At 39.6% G+C, this 22,998-nt stretch overlaps 1 protein-coding gene across 4 annotated transcripts in view; it reads right to left on the bottom strand.

The window, feature by feature from the left end:
- CAMSAP2 (calmodulin regulated spectrin associated protein family member 2) overlaps positions 1-20,359 on the bottom strand; it is an 80,443-nt gene extending 60,084 nt beyond the window's left edge. For 2 of the 4 annotated variants that reach the window (XM_036387535.2, XM_036387537.2), the window contains exons 1-2: positions 19,639-20,359; positions 6,999-7,258 (exon numbers count right to left, since the gene is read on the bottom strand). In XM_036387535.2, coding sequence (XP_036243428.1) covers positions 6,999-7,258; positions 19,639-19,777 — 399 coding nt within the window. In that variant the 5' untranslated portion in view covers positions 19,778-20,359. The remainder of the gene's footprint in view (positions 1-6,998; positions 7,259-19,638) is intronic. The other 2 variants (XM_036387536.2, XM_036387538.2) reach the window with 1 other exon arrangement.
- Between the last annotated feature and the right edge of the window lie 2,639 nt (positions 20,360-22,998).

Genomic DNA, 22,998 nt, shown 5'->3' with positions numbered 1-22,998 from the left:
TGGTATGCTCTTAGGTGGTTGTTTTGGGTTTTTTAAATTAAATCACCACCATCACCCCCTTCTTCTCCACCTCTCCCTCCCCCGCAGGTTGAAAGCACCACAAGATGGAATAATAACTTAGAACACAATCAGAAGCTCTTTGATTCCAAACTTGAGTTTGTTCAAGGCAGAAGAACAACTATTTTGCAAGGAAGTGAACAAGACAGACAACAGAAAATAACAATGCATTGCATTATCTTCTCATGAGAGGCATGAGGCTTGACTTTGGGAGGTACTACCTTCACCTGAGGTTCATTTAATTTCCTGTCATTATTCCAAAAGCAGCAGTTTGATTTAGTAGATCATGTATCTCGTTTGGAAGACATATTGCAATATTCTCACCTCATTTTAGTAAAAGATTAAATGTAGTTACCACAATTTTACATTAGACTAAGCATGATGTGCTGCTATTTCTAAATATTTCCTACTACTTTCAACAGGCAAAGGCCAATATAAGGACAGCTCTGTAAACATCTGTATCCATCAGGGAATTTATGGTGGTTCTGAGAAGGCACTTTCAAGGCAATACAAGGAGCATAGTTTATTCAATAGCTCTGCCCAACTGAAATAAACCCTACAAGAACTCTTAAAAAGAACAATCAGATTTAGTTACCTTCTAGGCAAGAATTCTTAGTAATCCAAGTTTGAAATGCCAGCTACAGTGCTGGAACCCTAAGACCAAAACACTACCAAGATTTTTGTACTGAAATTAAGGATGCTGGATTAAAAAAAAACCAAAAACACATACACACACAGCACAACAACAACTAAAATTAAATCTAGAGAAATCGTAGAAAGCCTTAGAGTTTCTGGCATTAGAGCTGCTGAAAAGGACCAGGAAAGCATCCCTCCTTGTATTCTTTATAGACAATTTTGGTGTCAATAGCTTTGCTACCTTTCACATTAGTTGCCACACTTGGTGCACAAGCTGAAGAGAGAGCATTCCATGAAAACCCAAAGAATGTTGCAGAGGCCTTTGTGGTTATCTAAGTCTTCCACAAATTTCTGATACTGATACACAGACGTACAACAAACCCTACTATAACTCACATTGATAACCTCCATGTTTGGCACTCACTAAATTCTAGACAAACATACTGCAGAAAACATCCCAAGACACAAAAAAAAAGCATTTTCTACACACAAGAAAAACATAATTAAATACAAGCAGCAAGCAAAACAAAATACCCAGGCTATGAGTCAACAAAAATTGCTTGAAAAAAAGCTAATAGGACATTAAGTCCTGTGTTAAAATGGTACGTGCAGAATGAACTCTGGGAGAGCTGCAGCAGTTCCTGTGGCCCAGAGTGAACTGGCACCCTGTGTGTGAGGGAGCCTGGTACAACACTGCTGTGGCAAACAGGTGTTAGTGCAGTGCTGACTGGAGTGGGATGGTGTATTTGACACAGGAAATCCAGCAAAAATACTGGATCCCTATTTTCAAGCAAATGAGAACCTTATGACGAATGCATGTGAAGAGATGAGACCAGAAATGGAACAAAAAATATGGAACTTCTAAAGATTATATTTTCCCAGCCCAAACCCCCAGCAGACTGGTTCTACACTGCACATCAGACTCAATGAACTCAGGTTCTATTTCACCACTATATTTGCTTATTATTTTAATCTTCTATGAAACATACTACTATCAAAGATATAGCACAAGGCAGTTAGAATCTGGTGCTTTAACTAACAAATTATGGTAACTATGGGTTCAAGTCAAGTAACTGCAAATTCTTTTTATATGTCTTCATCTAATAACTAATTTACAATAGCATGGAATGGAAACTTGTTGCATCATGCCTAAAACCAGAAAAAGAAAATCTTCAGGGCAGAAACCACATCTTTGTTCTGTGAAGTGCTCAGTACATGTTGTGCTGCTTTCCAGAGCAGAGTTAAAGGGGCTGTACAGCCTGGGAGTGCAGAGACTGCAGCATGTAGCTGCAAGTAACCAGGTGAGCTGCTGCAGCCCTTCCTCAGGGAGAAACACAGTGCTGATGAAAGGCACTGTCATTTCCAGTGAATGCAGTCTGCCAGGGAGACCAAAAGTCTGGATTGCAGGATGAGTTAACCACTTCCTGTCTGTTATCTCAACCAGAAAGAGAGCCAGGTTCTGGCTGTGGGTACATACACACCTAGCACTATCAATCCCCACTCCTCCTGCCTTCCACAGCAGTTTCGCTGGCTTGGATTAACTCCGCAATCAGTTCTGCACAACAGAAAAGCAAAACTGGTGCAAAGGTCCCTGGACTCACCCCTGCTCCCTCCTCAGGGGATTCACTTCAGCCAGCTGTGCTCCAGTCCTGAGAAATGGGCTTGGCAAGTGGGCTACCATAGGTGTGATCCTAGAGCCCAACTTCCAGGTTACATGCTCAAAAAAACTGCATTTGTGCTCTCTGAAACACCCCCACAGTGCAAACCACGAGAGCAGTGACTGGAAGAAATACAGGTGTTTGCCCCAAACATGCAGTCCTGATGACTACTAACCAGCTAATACAGGAACACCTAATTACACCTCAGTTACAGTCCAGATTCACAAACTGCTACAGAGAAATTACTGTCAGACTTCCTCACAAGGTGTCTTCAAGGAGGAAGGCAATTTGCAGCTAAATGGATATACAACTTGCAGGACAGCACACTACTTTTTATATTTAAAGCCCATACACACAAGTAATAGCTCAGAATTAAGAAAGCAGCAAATTTGATTCCTACTAGCTATTATGGACTTACTGCTGGGGTTTTGCAGAAGCCTCTCATTCCCTTTCCATCTTGGCTGAAAATTGTAGAATTTTATGAAGGATTTAGGAGTTACTTGATTAATGACAGTAATCATACATGGGTGTAAGTTTAAACTAGCTGCTTAGCTGGTTGACTTTCTTGCAACACTATTTTTCTGAATTGAGAATTCAACTCTTGACAAAAGTAATGCTTTTTGATTATACTAGGCTTAGCATGGCTTTTATACTTTCCCACACTGAAAATATAAAAAAAATTGTATGGCATACTTTCTTGGATATTTATACACAGGGTATTCACTAACCTTTTTTGAGTCACTAAATTTTATTTAAGAACTAAATATTTTCAAATGCCTTACAGGTTAATAACTATTTTTTGTAGTCAGCTAAGAATGTTTCATCAATATACAATAATAAGCTTAGGCAAATAGATTTTTCTGAGGCAAATTTGGTAACAGTCTGTAATAGTACTAAATCTCTACACTCCCTAACAACACTGGTTTTAAACAAGTATCCAAGATTTGACATTACTACTCCTCAAGCTAGAAAATCAGATCTTTTTGGCCCTGTCACATTAGGGACAGAAGTCCACTGCTGGGGTAGTTATGCAACTTCAGTTTCCCTGCAAAGTGAACTGAGATGCTGATTTTTTTATTCCTTTCCCCACATGGCAGAAGTGCATTGCAGGGACTTGAGGGAAAGAAAGCATTTCTTAATTCCTCTCTGAATCTGCTTATTCTTCCCTGCACTTGAAGCAAATTGAAAGAGACCATATGAATACCGAGTGACCAGCCTGATTAAAAATCAGAATTCTTGTAAAATGATTTGACATGGAAAAGAAATTACTCAGTTAATACAAAATTCTTATTGTAATGCATAAATTTGTATAAAAGTCTCCTCTGACTCATCCTGCAATATATGTAGTTTTAAAACAAAGAGATCCAATGCTTATATGAGAAAAAATATTTTAAAAATCCAAATTGCCTTCCTCTTGTGTATCTGATATTTGATGCTTTAAGTCAGTTTGGCTTATGAAGGAAATACAAATTTTTTAAAAATAAATCAGCATAGGAAAACAAAGTTAAGCTTCACTTGAATACTGATCTATGCATGAGCATTAGAAAACTATTGCATTATTATCAGAATCATGCTGAATGCTTATGCTATTTCTGATTTCTATAGCAGGTCAAAAAAATCTCACATTTCCATATGGGGATGCCTGCTGAAGACAGATTTTTTTTTTTTTAATGCAATTGGAACTTGCCAACTGACATAAATATCTTTGCAAAGTTTTTTACAGCATAGCTTCCGTAAACTTTTGAAACATCAGATAATTCCTTTCATACAGAAGTATAATTTCCAGGAGAAAAATACTCTGGTTCTTGGTTCAACACTTTCAGTTCCAAGCTCCAGACTATTTCTGCACTCTTTGAAGTCTAGCAGAGCAGAGCCAAGACCATATACATTTCAACCAGAAGAGAAAGAACATGCTATTTGGTTCTTTTGCTCCCCTACAAGAATTAAAAACAGAATGATCCTATGAAACACAGAGTTAACAAAAATAAACATAGAATTAAGTTTTAATATCTTGCAATACATGGAGAACAGAAACTGAGATACCACTGAATAACCCATCTTTTGGTCTCACCAGAAATGAAATAGCAGATGTGAACAAACCAAACATGAGAAAGAGTAAAAGAATGAATCAGACCACACAGGGGAGGCTTTAACAGAAGCCTTTGCTGCCATGGGTTAATTTCACCAGTGCCTCTTTCCTACCCCATTCCACCAGGGCACTGATTTGTATACATGCATACCCCTATGTATGTACACACACACAGAAACACAAACACAGCCTCTGCAGCCTCTCCAGTTAGATACTAATGCAGCCAAGTCAGCTGGGACTGACGAGCCAAGTGCCATTTATCCTGACCCCAGCAAAAGGAGCACATCCATTTGCTACACTTTGCAGACTTAAATATGTAAGGTGCTTCCAAGAAAAGTTCCACCAAAGAGAGAGAGAAGACCAAAATGCCTGCTTCATTAAAGAGTCACATGGGAACTAAGTCAACAATTAATCCCCACAGACGTCACTGTGCAAACATCCAGCCCAAGGAATTCCAAGTCTGTTGGCCACAGCTACACACGTTATAATACACATGCAAAATTAAAACATTCCATACTCCAATCTCTTGCCATAGTTCCATTTTAACTCGCCCCTTTTCAGCTAGAGAAAGTACAGTACATCTGAGAAGGTAACAAGAAATATCCACTAACATCTTTCCCCTATTCCTGGGGAAGACAGGCTAGCAAAGGGAATGACAACCATACCATATTCTATTAAATTACTCAGAAGTACATTTTACATGGGTTTAACACAATCTGGTCTACTAGAGGAACATATGTGTTAATTACAAACGAAAACTTTCTGTTCTACATAATTGAAAAAGAAAAAAATATTCCATGCTCTAAAACAGGATATACATTTAAATTTGTAAGACTTGTAGAAACTGACATATGGAATAATAGGAAAGAGTATTGGAAGGCATCAAGGGAAAAGACTGTCAATACTGCAACAGCCAGATTTGAAGTTCTCTGCCAACTTTACTAGTAGTATAATAAGAAAAAGGGCTGAGGCTTTCCAATTAAAATATAATGCTGCTGCTAGGAACTTGCATAGGAACAAGAGCATGGTTTGACAAAGTAAAACTCCTGGGCTTGGGACGTTAGGATGGACACTACACCTTCACAGCCATTTCTTTGGTAGCAGGTGTTTTGGACAAGGCTGTGTTTCTGCCCAAGCCAGTTGTGTTCCCTGTCCTTGTCACAGTCCAGCTGCCTGTGAACTGACAAGAGCAACAGTGCACCTGTCTGTTACTAGTACTGGAGTGGGGACCAGTGCCCTGGGCACAGCAGGAACCTGGGGACATAACTCTTATGATGCTCATGTGTCAATAACTTCCTGCTGACTATACCTAAACAATACTTGGGAGAACACACAAACAGCCCTACAGGCACGGGGGAAATAGAAAATTACTACTGAAATGCATTTTAAGCAATATGAATTACTAAATCAAACATCAGCAAACCAAGCTAGGTAATACTGACACATTTTTTTTCAACTAAGAACTCTGGGAAGAAATGACTCTTACAACTACTCTAGACAGGGATCTCATAAAAAGAATCAAATGGAGTAACCAGAGGCTCATAAATGAAAGTCATTAACCTTATTTTCCTTCAGAAGCAAGAACAGAATTAAGTTCTGCAAAAACATAAACAGTCAAAAAGTTTGTTTCTTAAATGCTTTGACTTCTGTGAACATTAGAACACTCCTAACTACCCACAAGTATTGCAAGTATCCTGCAAATTTTTTCATCACTTGAAACATAGAATTATTTAGATTGGAAAACACCTTTAAGATCACCATAGCTATACTCATTTCCACACACCTTCATTCTAGAGGCAGCTACAGGTCACTGGCCACAAATACTTTGTTTACTTAATTTATTCTCTATATTAAATACAACTATAAAAAGGTGAACATTTAAAATATTTCATTTAATTAAGTGAATTAGCATCTTATTCTATCATACTGCGATTTGCTAAACAAACATATGTAGACATCCTTTTTACAGGTAATTTTTTATAACTCAGTTCCAAACAAAGCAGAAACCCCATGACTTAGGAGCTTACTAATAGAATCATTCATCACTTGAACTAATGTTTTAATTAGCAGTTATAGAAAGCAAAGACCTATTTTTTGTTGTGTGTTTTACATTGACTTAATGTGCAACAGGTGACTCTTCAATGTTATTAGGCTGAATTGTCTGCCATTAAAACTTTGTTTTCAAGATTTTAACCAAAGATTTCTGCCCAAGAATAATGTTTTCAAACTTTTCCAACACAGAAATATTCACTTACAGTCAGTGCTGTAAAACTGAAATCCAAGTGATCATATTGTTACTGCTATATTTAAAAATGTAATATTTTAACTAAGTAGGAAGATAGGTGTATTCTAGCATTAATACAGAAGAAATACACCTGCACTGACAGCTAATGACACAGAAAAAACCCAAAACAATTATAAACTTCCCAGTAGTGAATCCATTGAACTCCTGTGAAAAATACTTCAACATAATGATGCATTTTAAAAGACAGATCTGTAGGTACTGGGAGTGCACAGATGGAGAGAAGAGATGCAACACACAGGCTTGGAACACTCACCATCTGAATTGGTTTTTTGTGGAGATCTCGTTCGGTCACCAACTTTTCTTGGTCAGTGACATAAAGGCCTTTTTGTGCCAGGGCTTGTATAACAGCATCATGACCTAGAAGTGGTTTTGCAGCATCACTCTTGAGAATAAGGCTCCCAGCACGACAGTAGAGCTCGGCAGACAGCAGCAAGTTCACAACAGGTGGTTTAATGTGCTCCTGGTCATACTGGTCTGTGTAAAAGGGCTCTCGGAGCTCTTCTGGAACATTCTCTACAAAACACACAGAGCACAAGTCAGTATCAGAAAGGACAGTTAGACTATTAGGGGATTTTTTAAAACTATATGTCAACTCAAAATTATGTTAAAGAAAGCTTACCCAAGGGGAGTAAGCTTACCCTATACCAGCAATTATGTTATAAAATTCTGGGAAAAATTTCATACAAAGGTAATATTTGAACTATAAATAGAAACTTGAGAAAAATTCAAAGTGCCTCACATTGCAAAGGCCACAACAGAACACCAACCTGTGGTTTACATCATCATTACATTAAAATTTCTTGGCTTCTCCAAATACATGCCCAAACATTCCCATCTCCTTTGGCATGATATTATATAGGTCAGACATATAAAGGCAGAACAACACCCACTTAAACACAAACCCTGGACTCTATTACAATAACAAAATAGAACTGAAACATTTTGTTTCAGCACAGAAAACTTCAAGACAAAAAGCAGCCTTCTAGTTTCTGTATATGCAGGAGAATTTGATTACTATACTGTTTATTTCAAAGGTCACACGTCACAGAATGATGACAATTCAGCAGTTAAGCATAAATATATGGGCTTTTGACTGAAATTAGAAGAATGGAAAAAGAATAAAAAATATTATCACTTTCTTTCTGACAAAATACTGAGTTCTTATTGGCCTTGTTGTGTTACTGACTTCCCTTAAAATTCTGGTTTTAATCCTTTTTCAGTGAGCTGGCTTAGCACCCACAGAAAGCTACACAAGATTTTGTCAAATCTATGCTGAGATTTTTAACTCTAAAATTAGCATTCCAAGACAATCAACAATTTTTTCAAAGACTGTACGTAACACAATACAGGCAGACTATAATTGTCTACCACAAATGTAGCAACTATAAATTAATTAAATATGGTATTAGATGAAATTAAATTAAATCATGAGTCAAATGGAAAATAACTTTCAGATTTTCAGGCATACACACTGCAAGATGCTTCGTTTTCCTCCTGGAAGAATTTCATTCTCTATTGTTGTAAAATTAGTTAAGCCAACAACATTTATGGGATAAAGAGCATGTGATTCTTTTCCTGAGTCCAAATGCAAAAACCCTATTTAATTGCTAAAAGAAAAAATAAGTGTGTAGGAAAGCAGTGATGCAACTCAAGTTTCTATTCCCTTTGCCTTCAGCTGGATAAATGGCTACACAGACAAGGTTTGAATCAGTCTGGAGTAAACAGCCCAGCAAGGGTGGAGCAGGAGAAGAGAGAGAAAAAACAGAACATGCCATCACAAGATAATGACAGATTATCTTCTTCCTCATACATATTCTATTGCAGTTTATGTGCTTCCATGATGGGCTCTGCAAGGTGCCAGCTGCCTTCTAGTTGTGAGGGAAGACACGCTTTGCAGAGTGCAAAAAGTGAAAGAAATATTAACACATGCTTTAAATGCTGGAAGGGTGGTAGGAAAGGGTAAGATATTGCTGCTTCTTTTGCCAATTCAGAGTATCAAGAGAAAGAGACATAGTTTGTCATTTGCTTAAACCCTGAGCCTAAATTTGGCAAGAAAACTGACAGCTTTGCTTTAGAATACAGATCAAAATATACCATCAGCACAACTACTCTGCCCTTTAAAACACAAATCTAATGCCTTTTATTATCATCTTGTAAAAAAGCCCTACTTTTTTACAAGATGATAATAAAACTGCTAACAAAAATATCTACTGGTGTCAGGAGATATTTCCATCTTCTCTTCCACTTCCCAGCTTCACCTGCTGACTATGATCCAGATGATGATCCAGAGTCATCCAGTCCAACACAAAGCATTTCTAACTGAGGATCTCAGAGCTGCTAGATACCTGCTTCCCCAGGTATTGTTTTCATCTGTCTTAATTCTACCTGACCTTCTTTCTTTTCCCTGTTTGACTACACTCTATTTAAATATTAAACTTGTTATTTCTGAAGTCCCTAATGATCCATCTCCAGTATCAGGAGCTCAATTCTCATCAGGACTTTATCCTCTACAATTCCAAACGCCAACTCTTAAAGCATCTTTATGCTACTTTTTCAAGCTAGAGAGGATTAGAAAACATTTTTTGTAAATATCTCACAATGCACAGGCAGCAGATTTTGCTTTTGAAAGAGACAAAAAACCCCAGAAAAAAAACCCAACCCAACCAACCAAATAAAAACCCAAACCAAAATCCACACACCCCTGTTTTGAAGCAGATGAGAATTTCAATAACAAATAAAGCCATTTGTCATTTCTTAGAAGACTTAAAAAAACCTTATTCCTATATGAAAAAACCCTCTTGAGGCAGGAGTACTTAGCTCCACTCAAACAGAAGTCACATACTCTGTGGTTCAGATTCACTGAAGACAAAGACAGATTTCAAGCCTGAAAATTTGAGCCAGAAGAGAAATCTCAAGACAGTAAATAACAAACCCAATGCCTGTTAATTCTGTTCTTCTGTATCACTGAAGCACATAAGAAAGTGACAAGATGCAATAAATACATTTATCATTAAAGAATGACATCCACTGCTGGGATTTCATAATTAAAAACTCAATACAGCTAAAAAAACCAAAATCAACATGATAACTAGCAAAGGCAAATGGAATTATTTATAAAGCTTAGTTCTGCTTCTGAAAATATAGAAAAAGACAGAATGACATGTATGCCATTTCTTTTACTTCATTGGTGTACACAAAAATAAATCTGGAAAAGAAACTTATTGGTCTTCATAAAAATAAAACCAGAAAAAATTAATTAATTAGAAAAATCAAATAAGGAAACAAAGGGCTAGGAAGCTGTGGCTACAGGCATATTCTGAATGTATAAAAAATGTGAAAGCATACAAACAAGAAATCTCTAGTGCAACAAGATCAGAATTCTTTACAAAAATTCCTGTCAGACTTCCCTCTGCACAGGCAGAAACATGGCGCTTTCCCCCACTTCATAACATATATTAAACTGTTTGATATCAGAATAGCTCTTGATAGAAGATTCAAGCTGTGCTCTTATGTTAGAGTTTAAAAAGGAAACAAAAACCCCCACAGCAGATAGGTAACAGACACAGAAAACTATCTCAGAGTAGAAGTCCTTCCAGAATTGGCATGTGCTGCCTCTGGAGTCCTGTGGCAGGGAATTTCAAGGCTCCATCCAGTTCTCAGCAGATTACCAGCACAATCAGCAGGGTCAAAAGCCTTTATTAACAATTCTGTCAGGACTAGAGATTGTTAAACAGGCTCTGCTAGGCAGAGAAGAATCTTAACACTAATCTGCAATGCGTGCATTTTACCAGTCTTCCTTTGCCCAGCTGACAAAGAAGACTCATTCAGGATTAAACTCTGAGGCAAATGACCCATTTTAAAAGAAATACCTTGTTGCACATATTGCCATAAAATACCATCTGACCTTGAAATGCCTGCTAATTATGTCAGAGGGGTGTATGGGGACACTGAGTGCTGAACACCAGCAGTGCAGGTGACACCAGGAGACTGGGGACAGTGCTGGAGACAAGAGGCAGGATCTTCCCGCACTCTGCCAGCACCAACAGGCCTTGGAACACGCACCTGGATAAAGGCAGGGCTCGTGGGCTCATGCAAGGGAAAAGCTTTTCAAGAAACCAAGAGCATGGGTGCAGGCTGCCTGGGGAGCCCAGCTGTGAAACTGCCATCCACAGGGACTTTCAAAACAAGGCCCTGAGAAATCTCCGCTAACTTTGAGGCTGGCCCTTCCTGGAGAAGGAAGCTGAGCTAGATGACCACCCTATTTTTTCCTAGAATTGTGAGCAGGACCACAGCTTTGGAAATCATTTTGACATTTTGAAATTTGTAAATATTGTACTATGAAGAGAATAAATGAAGCTAATGGGCAAGTTCAAGACACAGAGAAAGAACAAAAAAGAAATAATAACACATTAGCCCAAGTCTGTAACTAAAATTTAACCACCAAGCTAACTTCAAAAAAGTAGTCAATGTATCTTCAGGTGATTTTTCGTAAATGATCAATGAATGAAAAGTCCTGCAGATGCTCTTTTTAGAGAAGAAAAAAAAATCAAAAAAGTAAGAGCTTATTCAAAGCTTTAAAGCAAATGCAGGATAATCATTGCTCCCTGTTGTGGTTTAACCCTAGTTCCAACTAAGTTGCCCAGCTGCTTGCTCTTTACCCCACTCTCCCTGCTGGGATGGGAGGATAGGGAGGAAAGCTGGAAAAAGGTAGATCCTGCAGGCTGAGATAAAAACAGTTTAATAACTGAAATAAAGTAAAACATTATAACAATAATAACAATGGAAGGGAAATAGAGACAGCCCATTCCCAAGCAGCTCTCAGCCCCTCCCACGCAGCTCCCCCAGCCCATGCTGGGCACAGCAGCCATGGTTTGCAGTGTCCCTGGGGCCAGCTCAGCTCAGCTGTCCTGGCCACGCTCCCTCCCAGCTCCTCCTGCACCTCCTGGCTGGCACAGGGCACAGAGGAGTCCTTGACTTAGAGAGAGCACAGTGAGCAACCACTGAAACACCAGAGTGTTATCAACAGTGCACTCACTCTGAATCCAAAACACAGCCCTGCACCAGCTACCAGCAAGAACATTCACTCTATTCCAGACAAAACCAGAACACTCCCCACTGTGAGACAGAAATGCAACTTAATTTTCCATTTCAACAGACCATTTAAAGGAAAGGAATGGTCTAAAATTAATTCATGCATAACACTACTGAATTTACCTTTAAAAGTTGCTTTATAAGAAAACCTCCCTGCTCAGATAGGCATGAATTACTCCTTGGAAGACAGTATGAATTTGTTCTTTGGAAAAAACGGCTTGTGTTAACATGAAAAGTCTACATTTTCTTTAAAAACAAATTGGTTTTTTTGTAAAGTTTCCATGCTTCCACAGAGATGAATACAATCCTTTACACAACTATTGAGTTTTTCAACTTTATAGCAGTGAACAGTTTCAGATTTATGAATGCTTGCTTTAAGAATGTCCAAAAGCTTAGAAGTCTTTGTCAACAAGGTCTCCATGTTGTTTGTTTTGCTTTTTTTAATTCCTGAGGACAATAAAACAATTTAAAATATTTTGCCATGGGCTTTCTAATTAAATGATGCCATCACTTTTGGGAACCACAAGGCCACATTAAGCCTCACTCTAGAAAACTTCCTCTCTACAGGTTACTGATGTCAGTGCACAAAGACAATAAGAAAAAAATATTTGTAGAAGACTGAGATATAATAAGAATTATTTAATGAAAATTCTAATACCTTTAACCACCTCCTAGTGCAAACCAGTAGATGAATGTATGCCAAATCTTAATGGACTTGCTGGTTTTCTGCAGGTCAGCTAAGGTGTGCTTTTGCCAGGAAGTGACCGTGTCAAGTTACCTCATTCAGACTCCACTTGCCAGCGAGGATTCTGGCGCCATATTCACAAGCTGGGCACAAGACAGCAGAGCTTGCACAGAAGTCAAGAGTCCAAGAATTGAAAACAGGTCAGAGAAGACAGAATTATATTATTTAACTGCTGTTGAATTTTTTTTTGTGGACTCAATAGAAGAGGGAGACATTTCAATTTACTATTTTATTTTGGAGACACTATCAAGAAACAAGACTTTTAATCAGGAAGCAGAAAACAAAATGAGAGAGTAGAGATTACAAAATAATTTTTATTTTTTGGTTTGTTGAATCAATCTGCCTCTTCCATTGTTCTTGGCTAGCAGGCTGTAGGTGTACTTCTGTCTAGAGACAAGTATCTAAAAGGTCAGCACCCAATTCATGGCACACTCAGCCTCAGCTTAACCATTCTTAGCTTTGTCCACCTTGCTAAGATGAACTCAAGAGATTCTTGAATTTAGCATCACAGAAGTACTATGAATAAACAGATCTTACCCTCCTGCCTCTAGATGCTACAAAAACAGACCATTATCCACTGCTTCAACAGCTGTTCTGCACTTAAAAGGGATTCCTCATTCAAAAAAGGAAACAAACAAAAATAAACAAACAAAAAACCCTCAAACTAAAACAATTAAAAAAACAAAACCCAAACAAAATCCTAAAGAATTCCCCAAAACCCAAACACAAACCAACCCCAAAACATTCAAGAAAAAAACATGCACAGCTCTACTTTCATAGCCTAACCAGACTTCAGTTGTTCTTTGAACACTGCAAATCACAAAAGAAATGCTTTATTAATTGTCACAGTAAGTGGCTATCCCATCCAATATACTGCCTTCAGCAGCACAACAGGAAGTGCTCCTCACAGAACCTACAGAATGTGTCCGGTACTGGCATTTCATATTAAAATGGGAAGATTAGGACCCAATTTACTAAAACCTGTGTATTGATTCAGGTTTTAATAAACAAAATAATTACTTAGAATTAATCCTGCCAATAAGGGGATCAATTTTCATTAACATAAATGCCTTTAGAACTTATTTTTGGGAGAGGCAAGTTATGAGAAATGTAAAGATAATACTATAATTATAATCCTATCTCACCCAGCTAGCACCTTGCTGACTATTATAGACAAGTCATGATTTAAATATCCTATGGAGTAGGGAAAAAGCGGGTTCAGAAAATTAGAGATAAACACTTCTGAACTTATTACAAGACTTCATTAAGCCAAAGAAAACTTTTTGCCAGCCATAAGTAGATAGATGTGAATGAACACATCTTCTTAGGTGTTTGGCTTGCAGGTTCTCTTAGTGTAAGACTGCTTTTAACTGAATAAAAGAAAATGTGTAGGAAACAGCTAGAACTATACAAATCTTACATTTGGCAAATAGATTTCAAATATTACATTTCAATTCTGTAGCAGAAATGTTTATTATTACCACCTGATGCAGTAATAATGTATTGTCCAATTGCACAAAATAAAAAGGAAGGGGGAGGAGGAAGAACTCGCTCTACTTTTCTTATGAAGTCTTGAGAATTTTTCACTTCTATCTTCATTTTCCAGAATGATCAGCAAAAACAATCATTCTGCTCTTTAGCAGAGCAAGTATTAAAAGTTACTAATTTCAGGACTGGAACTGTATCCAGTTGTGCTAACTGTAGAATGGAAATTACTTAACATCTTATTGAAAAAGTGACACATTCCTGATCAACAGCATACAAATACTCTTCAAGGTTGAATGAGAGCCACCTTCAAATATGGAGTCACTCGAGTAACACAACAGATGACCCTAAATCATAGGGTGAAAGGGAAAATTTTAAACTATATTTTCAGTAGTAACTGCAATGGTGGTTCAAAAAATATAAAGAGAAACCAGGTATAGGGAGAAGAAATATATTTCATATCATTACCTGAAATCAGTGAGCATTTGGCTACAGTCTCTGTCAGATCTGTTACATTCTGCAGACAAGCACTCAGAGTGGTAAAGGCAAACAGGCTCAAAGGCACTGAGCTATTGAAAGAACAGATTCCATACCCCAAAGGAGGTCCATTGTCAACTGCAATCCTGCAACTGTCCCCTTACTGATCACCTTCCTTTACATTTGTACATGCACAGTACAACTTCAGAGGACTCTGTCAAACATAACAGATCCAGAAGTACATACAATTTTATGTATTTACTTCAAAAAAAGTGATCTACACTCAAACTACATTACAACTGTGCTCTACAGAAAGGAGTGATACAACCACCTTCCAATTAAAACATCTCAGTAGATGATCTGTCTAATCCACTGATTGTAGTAGGACCAACTGAAGTATCAATTTGTCAGCAACTATTTCAGAGAGGTAATGAAATCTATATAAAAAAATTCTCACAAGAATCTCAAACATTTGTTTTTGAACTCCAAACCCTTCTACAAGGTTTTGCTACTGCCAGACTGAATACAAGTGAAGAAATTATTTCCGCTAGAAAAAGATTAAAATTTGCTCTGGCCTGCAACATCCAACAGATGAGAGTATTTAGCTACAACTTGTTTCTGTCAGAGACACAGTGTTCATTTCCTCCCTTCATGGTTCCGCTGGCAACACGGGCAAAGAGCAGTAAGTAGCCACATACCAGTTCTGAAAACATTAATCATCAGGAGAAAGCTATTTTTAGGTTTCTTGGGTAATATTTACTTGCAGATGATGCAATTGTAATCTATTGCTTCAAACACCTATAAAGGATACATTTAATGTGAAATTCAAGGTTAAAAGGTACACAGACTATCTTATTTTTACTTCAGAAAACACAAAAATGTTTAGGACAATTGCCCAGAATTTGCAGCTTTTATTTTGCTTTTAGTATATTCCTGTCCAAAAAAACCAAACCAAAACAAAAGAACTCATGCTAATCAGTATAATGTATTACTGAAACAGAATAATATATTGTATGGATAGTAAAGGAGCAACAGCTTTTACTTGATTTAAAAGTGTTCCCATATTTTTCTGAAAATCAGACACAGATATACTCTTAGCTTTGTAACTAAAAATTGGATGAAAAGCTGCTTGAAAAACTATTTTCCAAGAGTAATCAGATGTCCCCCACCAAATGGGAAGAACATGTACTTCCAGGTTCAAGAGCTCACATCTTTCTTCACACTAGACAAGGTTGTAGAGAAGCGATTCCAAGCTACAGAAGGATTGGGAGCACTTTGGAGGACAAAATTATAATTCAAGATAATTTTGATAAGTGGAAGGAGTGGTTTGAAAATAGGATGCAGTTATGTAAGTATAGCTGCAAAGCAGGAACCTACAACAGTACAATTATAAGATGGGAACAATTGAGTAGGCAGCAGCTCTGCAGAGAAAGATAGAGAGCTACAGTGAATCACAGACTGCATGAGTCAACAATTCTAGGCTGAGGCAGAAATGGCAAACATCATATTTTAGTGAATAAATCAGAGTATTATAGGTTGGAAACATGAAATAATTTTTCAAATTTACCTTGTATTGGTAATGGTCTAGCTGGACCAACAGATCTAGATTTAAGTACAGAGCTCATGTAAACCAACCACAGGAAAAAATTATACAAAAAAACAACCAAGCAAAAAAAAAAAAAAAAACCAACCCCAAACCCCTAATAAACACAGAGAGCAAAAAAAGTTTGACCTTCCAAAAAGAAAAAAAGTCTGTTTTGTCGAAGCAGTATAACAGACATTGCTTTTATTGTATGAAAGAGGTTAGAAAAACGTAACGTGCCCACCATTCTCAAAAGCACCAGGAAGAGGGCAAGTAATGGCTTAACAACATAGCAAAAGACATCAAGATTCTGCTCAAACATCTAAAAATAAATAAGGTCCAAACTGACTAAAAGACATACCATTGAAAGTCTATAATTAGTGATTTTCAAAAAACAGGCTAAACAAACATCTGTCATGAATGATGTATATTTAGCTCAGCCTGTCTTTACGAGCATGGATGAATAACAAATTTTTCAGGCACATTTTCTATTACTATAGCAGACTGAGAAGGCAAAAACTTCACATTCCAAAATAGTGAAACACACTTCTGGTCCTTTAGAAATAAAAAGAGCACAGACTACCACAACATCAAGACTTTTTCCAACTTATTCCTATGAAGTAAGTCCCCTCATACTTTTAAGTTGAAGGTTACAGTGTCTATACAGTTCACCCAGTTCTTTGGGAAGAAATTTTTCTATACTGAAAAAGTTAACTGCCAGCATTGGCAGACAAGGCTGAAATTAAGTATTTGCAGATTTAATTTCTAAAGTCAAACATTCCCCCTTTTATACTTCACACTTGTTAATTTTCTCCCTTTCAGTTACTGCAAGTTGTGTCACTTAAACAATTTGATTATTACAAAACATTTAATCTGACATGTCCTAACACTGATATAAAATCCTACACACCCTCAACACTTAAATATTAATTCTTTCTTCAATTAGTATTTCTTAAACAATTCTTCATACAAGATGTCTTCAACATGACTGTTAATGCATTCTTACTCTCCTATGACACCTCACTAATAGGACAACTTCTTTTGACCTGCCTGTGTTGTGGGTCAAACTCTACACTTGCAGTTTGACCAAGGACAATAGCAAGAGACAATTTTTCTCTCAGTTTTTGGACCCAGGTATCAATGAAACACCAGAAGTCATTACTAATGCTAATGAACAGTACCTATTTCAAGTCTTTTCCAAGAGCAGATCCACAACACATAGTCAAGCTGTATCCACATCTCTGATTGTGGATTGAAATATGGTTTCAAGACTGTGAAAGCCATCCACTGAAACATGTACCCCTTTGATACATAAAGATTGTGATTTCTTTAATGGATACATGATTGTAACAACCTATGCTTTTCCTTAATGAAACTGAGCTGCATTACTTTGTTTCATAGGGAAAAACCCTTCACCTTCCCCTGCAGGCTTAGGGAACTTCAGTACTTCAAGCATAAAAAAAGAAATAAAATGTGGCACCCATAAACACACTAATCATCCTTTGTGTTTCTCTGTAGAAATGTATATTGCAATAGTTAGAAGACATGACTGAGGCTGTGATTTATTCCCAAGAACTAAAATAATTTAACAAACCCAAACTTCCTTCCTTCTTGGAAAAGGTGAAGGTCAGTTCTTCTGTTTCCCTCCAAGTATAAAGGAAGCATTTGTACTGCAGACATGCAAGTCCTGTATACTGTCTTTCCCTACTTCAGCCAAACTTTTCTTTGACATTTCTAGTTACATTAACCAAGTGGAAGAACTGGGACCACACACTACAAATGTGTGTGCTTACCTCTCTTCCTTCTGTTACATTACTGCACTGTTTAGAGAGCAGATGGAGCAATTATTCCCTCTAATCATTTTCATTTGAGCATCTCAGAACAACCCCAGTCATTAAAGGAAAGAGTAAAGGAATTTGGTTAGGATCCCACTTTTATAGAAAAGTAGCAGAAAAGTACCCTGCAAGTGGCTTTACACATCCAATAGAAACTCAACCAGTATGAACCAAGACATTTCAACCATGGGTTGGGAATCTGTCAAACCCCAGTAGAAAAAAGTTTTCAGGTTAGAAGGCAAGGTTATATAATTGCACAAGCATTGTACACTCGGAATCCTATGAGTAAACCCTATGGAACCAAGCTACCTAAAAGTATAATGATCTCTGAAAATGTTCAGTTAGGTGCTTCCAAGAATTTTCTCTGCTGTTTTACCTCTCGTACCTGCATAGCTAATAAAGCCATATATCAAAATATTATTTGTGCAGATTTCACAAAGAAAAGCAAGTATACTTTATTGACAAATCTTTATTTGGAAACAATATTTTGATCTTTTCTTTCTTTTTGAAGTGATGCACTCACTGAAATTCACTAGATTCAAGCACTTTAAAAGTGGTTTTTTGGAAGCATTGCATCAAATATTATGAGTTCCCAGAAGCGTGTCCCACAAAGACATGCTAAATACATCCTAACCCTGGCTAATACATAACAGCACCTTGGCCCTAAATGTAAAAGGTGCAATACTCCATAAGGAGGTACCTTTTCCTGTTATTTTATGAAAAAAAAACAAGGGCAAAAGCAATGATTGTTGATATCTACCTCACCTTTCAAAAACCCCATTATTTTTAGTGAACAGAATATTAAATTATTACAATACTACAGCTATACTAAAGCCAAAACCCACAAACAATAAGCAAACAACTCCCAAAAAGCTAAAATAATTAATTTTAAAAAACCCTAAAAAAATTCCAAAACAAACAAACAAAACCCAAACAAAAACCCCCCAGCTTGGTAAATTTTCAAAATGCTTCCCTCAGAAGACCTCTGCAAGTCTGGTATTCCTCAAGGCCCAATAATATTTCAGGCACAGAATAATAGGTCTGGTATTTCTCAAGGTCCAAGGTTTTCAACGACAGAGCACTGGTGTCTTTTGGAGGCATTACAAATCGATTCCATTTACACTTAAGACAAGGAGAGCCTTCTGTATTGTGCAGGCCAAAACCTGGCACTAAATGCTCTTTTCCCTGAAACCTTTCTTATTGCTGAACCACTCAAATGGCTTCAGGCTACTGTCACACATGTCAGAACCCATTTCCATTGCTAGCACCCAATTCTGCTCCTAAGCAATACCAGGAAAAATTTCAAGATGACAGACGAACGTAGATTGCTGGGGTTTTTTCACATTGTAGAAGTGTGACCAGACTAATAAATAAAATACCATTTACAGAGATCGATTCACTCAAGCAAAACAATATGAGCGCCAATACACAAAATTTACTTGCTGATGGAAACAGTGGGGCTACTCCAAAAAGACTAAGTGTAATTAAGGAAAAACAAAAGAAAAACAAAAAACCTCACAAGGGGTAAGAGATCTTAGGGAAAGGGAACAGACCAAAAGCATTTCCCACACATCTCCCCCCTTCTCAGCTCCTCAGGGAATGGCTCGCACGTCCTCAGTAGCGAAGCAACCAAGCAGGAACCAGCATCAAAGAAAGGGAAGAAGGAGACGCCACCTACCTGTCCCAAAGGCTTTGGCCACCAGCCAGGCCAGATTACAGGCGATTTTCGCTCGGGAGAAATCATAATGGTCAAAGGGTTTGATGGCAGGAACAATGAAAGTCTTCCTCATCTCCTTGGCGTCTGCAGCATCCCCCATCTTCTCACAGGACTCCCGGCAAGTGGGAACTTACATGGTTGTTTCTCCGTCCTCCTCCTCCCACGGCCGGGAGAGCCGGCTGTAAATACGCCGACAGCAGCTGAGAGCAGCGCCGGACCCAGCTGTCCGTAAAGGGCTAACACCGCCTCCCGCCTTTCTCTGCACAGGAATGTAGCCGAGTCCGAGTGTCCTCTTCTTCCTCCTCCTCCTCCTCGCTCTTTGTCTCAATTCACTCACGCCGCCGTCCCTCCGCCTCCGAAAAAATGCCCCCGGCGGCCCCGGCCCCGCGTTCCCTGGGGAGACCCTGCGGCCACGGCTGGGCTCCCCAGGCGGCCGCCAGTCCCCCGGCCCGGGGCGGGAGCCGCCGGCAGGGCCCCCGCAGCCACCGCAGGCCGGGACGCGGCCCTTCCCAGCGCCGGGATGTCAAAACGCCGGGGTCCGGCCCCAAAACGCCGCACGGCCCCGCAAAGCCCCAGCGGCGGCCTCTACGGGCCGGGAGCAGAGCCGGCTCCCCAACGCTGCCCGGCGGCCCCGGCGCCCCCCGGCCGGCCCCCGCTGCCCGCGCCGCTCGGCGATGCCGCTGCGGTTCTCCACCCGCGGCTGCCGCACTGGATGGGCGAAGGCGGCTGCGCATGTGCCGCCAGCGCCTCCCCGCCCGGGCGGGGCGGGAGCCCGAGGGGCAGCGCCGGGGCGGGCCCGGGCCGCCCCCTCCCTACAGGGGCTGCGGGCGCCGCGTCAGGCGGGGTCGCTCGAGGTGGGTCCGGCCTGGGGTGGGGCGGCCTCGGGAGCGCGGACAGGCCCGGCCCAGCCAAGCCTTCGCCCGGCGGCAGCGGGAGGAGGAGGGGGGAGCGTTTCCCGCGATCAGGGGGCGCCGGCGGCGCTGGGAAAGGCTGGGAAAGGGCGGTGTCCCTCGGCCGCGGGTCCACCCGCCCCGGCGTCGCCGCTCTCCACAGCGAGGCCGGACGGGCCCGCTGCGGTGTCGTCGGGGAAGGTCGGGATCAGCCCAGCGTGTCTCGTCTGTAAGGGGCGCTGAGGAACCGCCCGGATTCAGGGGAGCCCCGCCGGCCGGGGTCGCGGTGACTGGAGCACGGAGCGCTGCCGAGGAGGCGGGCTGATCATCCCCTGCCCTGTGCATTTGTCACTCCAATTTTAAATCGTGTCTATATATAACTTTGAGAATACTCGGGTAAAAAAATGACATAGCCTTAAAATGGTTGAGGGCCTGGTCACGTAATCACTGTAAGAGCAGCAAGAGTAGCGATTTGCGCTAGAGACCATCTCCTGTCTTGCTCACACATACCTGGGCTGTTTTGGGGCGCTCACAGAATCCCTGTAACAGTGGCTGCGTGGAGGGAGCATTAGTCACGGGAGGAAGCAGTGACTGCGTGATTAATGACTCAAACAGAACTGGATGGGTTGGCGGCTTCCGAGTGCGGGGCTGAGGGTGCGGCCGTGCTGTGAGGGGAGCCCGGCGGAGGCTGTGCCTGCCTCGGCACGGGCACTGTGTCATCGGTGACCCGCGGCGCCACAGGGTGGAAATCGCCACGTCTGGGCAGCAAATAGTTATTGTAGCCTATTGTGGATATATTGTTATTGTATGTATGTATATATGTGTATATCTACATGTATATATGTATATAAAAACCATATATATGGTTTGGAGTAATGTCTAAGTCTGCCCTTCTTCCCCTAAAGAATAATTAGACAAAGTCTAAGCATGACGTTGTAAAATTTCAAATAATATTCCAGCTAGACTGTTATTTCTTTGTGTTTCAAGTGGACCGTGAATTGATCTGCACAGATTTTCTCATTCCTCTATGTCTGTGTGTGCTTCTAGCACTTCAGGTGCTCAGGGAGACAAACACCACGATTATGAGGCAGAGTACTTTACAGTTTTACTGACGTGTAGCTATATTAATTAGTAATGAGTAAATGAAGGGGTTGTGGAGGTCAACATTTGAAGAAATTGTTGCTGAGTATTCCCCATACACTCTCTGGGATGGGATTCCCAAATTGTCATGCATACCACTCATAAGTGGTGCATACCTAGCTACAAAACTAGGAGTTGCTGTGGGCAGTACTCAGCAGAATGGGGAGGGGAGGAAGAAAGTTGAGGAATCCTTGCTTTAGCAGGCTAAGGATTGAAATTCCCAGATCCTCTGCAGCAGAAATAGTAATAATAATACCAAATTAATATACAGGTGCACTTGGAAAATGTTCTCTATTAAGAAAGATTGTATGTAGGAGGATACAGTATGGGTAAATGAAGGTGGTATAGAATGTAATCTTATCCCCTAAAGAGTTGCAGCTGAAACAATTACTAAAGATTAGGAGCAGGCCTGATGTTAACAGGCCACACCTGTAGCCAATAAGAAGAGTGCTATAAAAGAGTGGCTTGGTTGGCTAAGGGGGACCTGGAGTCTGTTGGCTGCTGCAAGGATGAGAAAGAGTCAGTGCCTAGAGGAGCTGCCTACAAGAAACATCAAGGAGGTATGAAACTGGCAATATGGAACCTTTGCAATATAATGACAATAGAACTCTTGCACTATAATGACAATAACTACATATGCTTAGTTTTCAACAAATAATATTTGCACATTTTCCTGAATTATTTTTTTATGTGTACTCTGGAAATAAGTTACATTAGACACTTCATGTTATTTTACTTGTTTTTTCACACTGCCAATAGAAAAAAAAATTCTTTCTGCATATTTAATAACAAACACCTGAAATTCTTAAGGTTTAAAACCTCAAATGATTAGCGCTAAGAAGAAAAAATGGAACTATGTTCCAGATCCCAATTCATTTCTTTCTTGTATGTCTGAGAAAATACCTCAAAATTAGATCAGCCTATAGGAAAACATGTTTAGAAACATTGTAGGGCTGTTATTTAGCTATAATGGAGCTTTTTGTGGGTGCAGCACTGTGCTGATGAAACCTGTTCAGAGTCACCAAACCAAATCTGAAAAAGCTGTCTTGTGGTAACTGCAAAGAGGGGTTTCACTTGCTTAATGCTCTTAAAAGAGACTGCATGAATATAAAATCTAATATAAGTAAGTGCAAAAGAAGACATTGACACCAGTTGCTGGAGTGCCTGTGCCAGTTCTTCTACTTTTGCAAATATGCCAAAATGCCATTTTGCTTTCTGCATTGTCAAAGATATCAACAGCCAATATGGAAAATGATTAAAATCTACTCTAATTGCTCAGAGTAAATAAACA

Source organism: Molothrus ater, chromosome 9 (assembly GCF_012460135.2).
Source record: "Molothrus ater isolate BHLD 08-10-18 breed brown headed cowbird chromosome 9, BPBGC_Mater_1.1, whole genome shotgun sequence".
Classification (NCBI taxonomy): domain Eukaryota; kingdom Metazoa; phylum Chordata; class Aves; order Passeriformes; family Icteridae; genus Molothrus; species Molothrus ater.
This window is presented reverse-complemented; position numbering and strand designations above follow the sequence as displayed.